Genomic DNA, 4,638 nt, shown 5'->3' with positions numbered 1-4,638 from the left:
ATATTATTATTATCATAATTATTATCATTATTATTATATTATTATTATTATTATTATTATTATTATTATTATTATTATTATTACTATTATTGTTATCATCGTTCTTGTTATTAAGAAAGCCTCACCACTCATCATCATTTCCACCTTGCCCAGACATCGTGGACTGCCCCAGCCCGGAGTGTGACCCTCACGCCCTGTGCACTGACTTCCCCGGTGGCTTCACCTGCGCCTGTGATGCTAAGAACAACTACGTGGGTGATGGGTTCACCTGTGTCTGTGAGTATACCAATGTGTTGAACTTTTTATGTAGGTGTGTATTATTATGTTTGTAGTAGATAAACAAACACCGAGCTTTGAGAGCATATAAGATTAAATATTCTGACTGGAGAGCCAGAGGAAGACCAAGGTGACGATGGAGTGAATCTGTGGCAGACACCCTCAGAGCTCACGGGATGTCCCTCCTACAGGCCACTCGCCTAGCTGCAGACAGACGCCAGTGTCTCCCCGCGACACCCACCGGTACAAGCGGAAGAAAAAAGTAAAGTAAGTAGAAAAATAACTACATGAGTTGTGACAATGGTTGCATTGTCTACAACTCTAACAACAACTACGTGGGTGATGGGTTCACGTGTGTTTGTGAGTATACCAATGTGTTGAACTTTTTTTTGTAGGTGTGTATTATTTTTATGTATGTGTATAGTATACGAGAGGCTAAGATGCAAAACTTTGCGAAATCCATTTTAGAACCTTTGAGAAAATCAGTTGGGTTTTTTTAATATTGCTTTACTCACGAACATGCGTAAAAGATGTTTGGTAGCTTTTACGAAGCATGTGTTATGTTTTGGCCGAAATCACTTTGTGCTTCTGATGGGCGGTAACAATGTGCATTTATAAGCAAAAAAATCTCGATTTTTTTCCCGAAATGTTTCTTAGCAAGTTTTGCATCTCACCCCCTTATACATAACACCTTGAGTTGTGACAATGGTTGTGGTACCTGAGATTTTAAGAACACCTAACGTGGGTGATGGACACCTGTGGTTGTGAGTATACCACTGTATAGGAACTATCTTTGTACGTACGTATTATTATATATGTTGTACGTCATGTATAACAACATGAGCGGTGACAATGCTTGAAATAGGTATGTTAACACTCTCTCTCTCTCTCTCTCTCTCTCTCTCTCTCTCTCTCTCTCTCTCTCTCCCTTTCCCCTCTCCTTCATCTGCTAACAACATGCTGTAAACTACCGTGGAGGTCTCCAGTGCCTCGACCTGTTACATTGTAGTGTGGACGGTTAGGTAGTGCCACTTTTAGGGCTTACTTCTTTTTGGCCCTATGTTGGTACTCTATGGGGGCCCACCTCTTACTCCAAAGAGTCTGGTTCGATCCCTGATGAGAAAAAACTCATAACAATAGGTACCAGTATTGTGTTGCAAGTGTCGTAAAACGTTTAGTAAAACTTTAAAAAACTATCATGTTTCTTATTCACCCCCGAGGAGACACTTGAGTTTGCAAAGGTATGCATACGACATATTTAAAATGTGCGTGTTTCGAGGATGCTACTTGTAGATTTTACTTTTTTCTTATCTCTTTTTTTAATCTCTCGGTCTCTCTCGCTAGTTTCTGGCAGATGTCGTGTCTATGTGCTTACTCATTTCTTACTCAAAACTAAAGTAGAGCGCGTGCTCCTTCTCTATCAAACATCTATTGTCCTTATCTCTCCTCCTTCTTTTCTTTGTATCTCTAGTATCACCTCTAATCCTCGGCACTTATAATAATAAATATGATCTATTTAATTTGTGTCTGTGTGGGTTATTTTGTGCAGTTTTCAAGGCTCTCCTCCCTTGAGGCCCTGTCCATTTCGAGATGGACGTAAAACCTAGAGGTTTCAACTTTTGAATGGTCAGATTAGGGCATGGTCATGTTGTTTTTGCCTCGGTGGTCTAGTTGTAAGGCTGCTGGGTTCGCAACCGACAGATCTTGGATTCGAATGTCGCCAGAGGTCCAGCGTTGTGTCCTTTGGAAAGGCACATTCATCACCATCATCCGGTGCCTTGCCGACTGGCGTGGGCGATCATGGACCTCCCTTTCAATATGTCTTGCGTTGCAGCGATGGTGTCTGTTGTTCTTGCTGACACCTTACTCTTACAAACATTTTACTTGCTTCACCCAGGCGGAAATGGGTACACAGCTATAGACTATAAGAGATAATAATAATAATAATAATAGATAGCATTTGTATAGCGCATGTCCCCGCTCAGTAGCAGACTCTTAAGATCCTGTTTGTTTGTTCGCGTTTTAGCGCGTATCAGCTGCTTACACTGCAAGCTTCTCAAAAACCTTAAGATGTTTCTGAGTGATCTGGGGTCTGCTATGTTGATATTGTTGTAAAGCGCATAGAGTTTGCTATTGAGCGGAGATATGCACTATACAAATGATATTTTTGTTCATTATTGTTATTTATATATTTCAATAAACATAAAGGCCTTGGCCATTTAGCTCTCAATGGTAAGACCGGAGGCAAGTGAGGCAAGGGGTAGTCCCAGAGCAACTTACTTGGCAAGTGTAAACAAATGGATGAGGGGGAAAGAATATGATAATATTGTTTTAATGTATACTTTTTTCAGAGTATGCGATCAACAAAGGTATGAATTGAAAACCAAGGCTGCCGATGTCTGTCGCTGATCTGGCACTTGATGATAATGATTATAATATAATTAATATTACTATGATCTCATCAGGGCCACAGTCAGGGTTAAGTTCAGGTTCATGTCAAGGTCACACTCAGGGTCATGTCAAGGTCACATTCGAGGTAAGGAGCAAGGTCATTCGGGGGCATGGTCATGTCAGGTGCCACTTGATGGATAGAAAAACTCAGTCAAGTTGCCGACAAAAGTATACTGTTTTGTCGCTAATTTGGAAGAATAGCCTTTTTTTTCTTCTCTTCTTTTCTTCTTTGGCAATAACATAGACCTGATTTGCCTTAGAAGTACATGTACGCCTACAGCATTCATTGCCTTCACTAAATAAATGTCCGCCCTCTTCGGCTGTCCGTGCCAGGTCATCATCATTCTATTGTTATCAAATCGTGACACATTGACCAATTTCTTGATCGGATCCTTTATTCAGTTGATCGAAACTGTTCTATCACCAATAACGCGTGTGGGTGGTTGGCGGGTGCTCTGGTGTGGTTTTCTTCTTCTTTCCTATCAGACATCTATCGTCCGTATCTCCCCTTCTTCTTTTTATGTTTGTTACTCTCTTGTAACACCCCTAATCTTCTGGGGCTCATATGACCTTATTATGCAGTTGCGAGCACCGTAAAACCTCTACTAAAACTAAAACCAGTTATGTGTAATGTCATAAGACTCATACCTATCACAGGCGTCTGTGGTGTAGCAGTTAGGCAATTTGCTGTCGCACGCAGGAGGCCCGAGTTTGTTTGCCGAGTACATGTATCTCAGTCTGTCTGCTGGGATGTTGTATCCCTCTCAGCCCTCTCAGCCAGGGTTGGACCTGACAGGCAGGGTCGGAAACCCACCTCCTAGCTAATCTAAATTGTGTCGATGAGGGCTTAAAATCACTAGATTTTGTTACTAAGATAGAAAGCAGTGGGTAGTTAAGCATAATCACTGTCGCACGCCCAGGAGATCCCGAATTCGATTCCCTATTGTGGAGATTTTTCCTATTAAAAAATAATAAAATCTGAATAAATATCATCTCGCAGTATTTCTGCTGAGATGTTGTACCCCTCTCAGTACGGGTTAGCCGTTACAAGCAAGGCAATGCCTGCTTCCACAGTGATCTAATTTGTGTCGAAGTGGGTGTAAAAACACATAGGCCCTATGTTATCATTAGCTAAAAAGAAAGCAACAATTATACCACAACAAAATTGACAAGGGTTTTCATTTTCCCCTGAAATCCTTTATTGCACCAAGCACATCTATGAGGCGAGGTCCTCCAGCTTGGCCAGGGCTCTGGTGAGATGGAAAAAAGGGTTATTTCAGTGAAGCGTGCTGGCAAAATGAGCTACTTCTCGGATTCAAGCCTTGAGGAAATAGATACATCACGCTTATTGGCGAAGTCCTTATAATTTATAAGTATGAAAAAAGAAAATGCATGTTATGCTTAAGAATATGGCATCAATAGAAAATCTACAAATTTGACCCTAGTGTCGGTTTTTGGCCAATATCTTTCTGTGGATTGCGAAGATTTTGTTGTTGTTTTTGTGGGTTTTTTGTTTGTTTCTTTTTGTTTGGTTTTATTTGTTGTTTTTTTCTGGAGTTATTTTGTTTTAACTTGTGATAGAGCACATCGTCGTTAAGCTGTTCAAATGTAGCCAACAAAGAAGAAAAAGTAGAAGTTTTACTGGAGACGGAAAAACTGTTTCATTCTTTTAATGAACAATTTTACCCTTTTTTAGATAGATCTAGGCCTGTTTTTCTTTTACATTTATTTTTTGAATTTCTACAAACTATTTCTTGAGCCCATGCTAACGATGCCACAGATTAATTCACTGCAAGAGAAGATAAAAACTCAAAATCTTGGGCATGTGTGTATGTGTGCATGTATGTGTATGTGTGTGTGTGTGTGTGTGTGTGTGTGTATGCGTGTGTGTGTGTGTGTGTGTGTGTGTGT

General features: G+C 40.5%; 1 protein-coding gene across 1 annotated transcript in view; it reads left to right on the top strand.

The window, feature by feature from the left end:
• LOC101848577 overlaps positions 1-4,638 on the top strand; it is a gene marked incomplete in the record, with an annotated part of 144,583 nt that overhangs the window by 71,934 nt on the left and 68,011 nt on the right. Inside the window, 1 exon segment of the mRNA XM_013080654.2 lies at positions 154-276. Within this exon segment, the coding sequence (XP_012936108.1) occupies positions 154-276 (123 nt within the window).

The sequence above is a fragment of the Aplysia californica genome, unplaced genomic scaffold, assembly GCF_000002075.1.
Source record: "Aplysia californica isolate F4 #8 unplaced genomic scaffold, AplCal3.0 scaffold00094, whole genome shotgun sequence".
Classification (NCBI taxonomy): domain Eukaryota; kingdom Metazoa; phylum Mollusca; class Gastropoda; order Aplysiida; family Aplysiidae; genus Aplysia; species Aplysia californica.
This window is presented reverse-complemented; position numbering and strand designations above follow the sequence as displayed.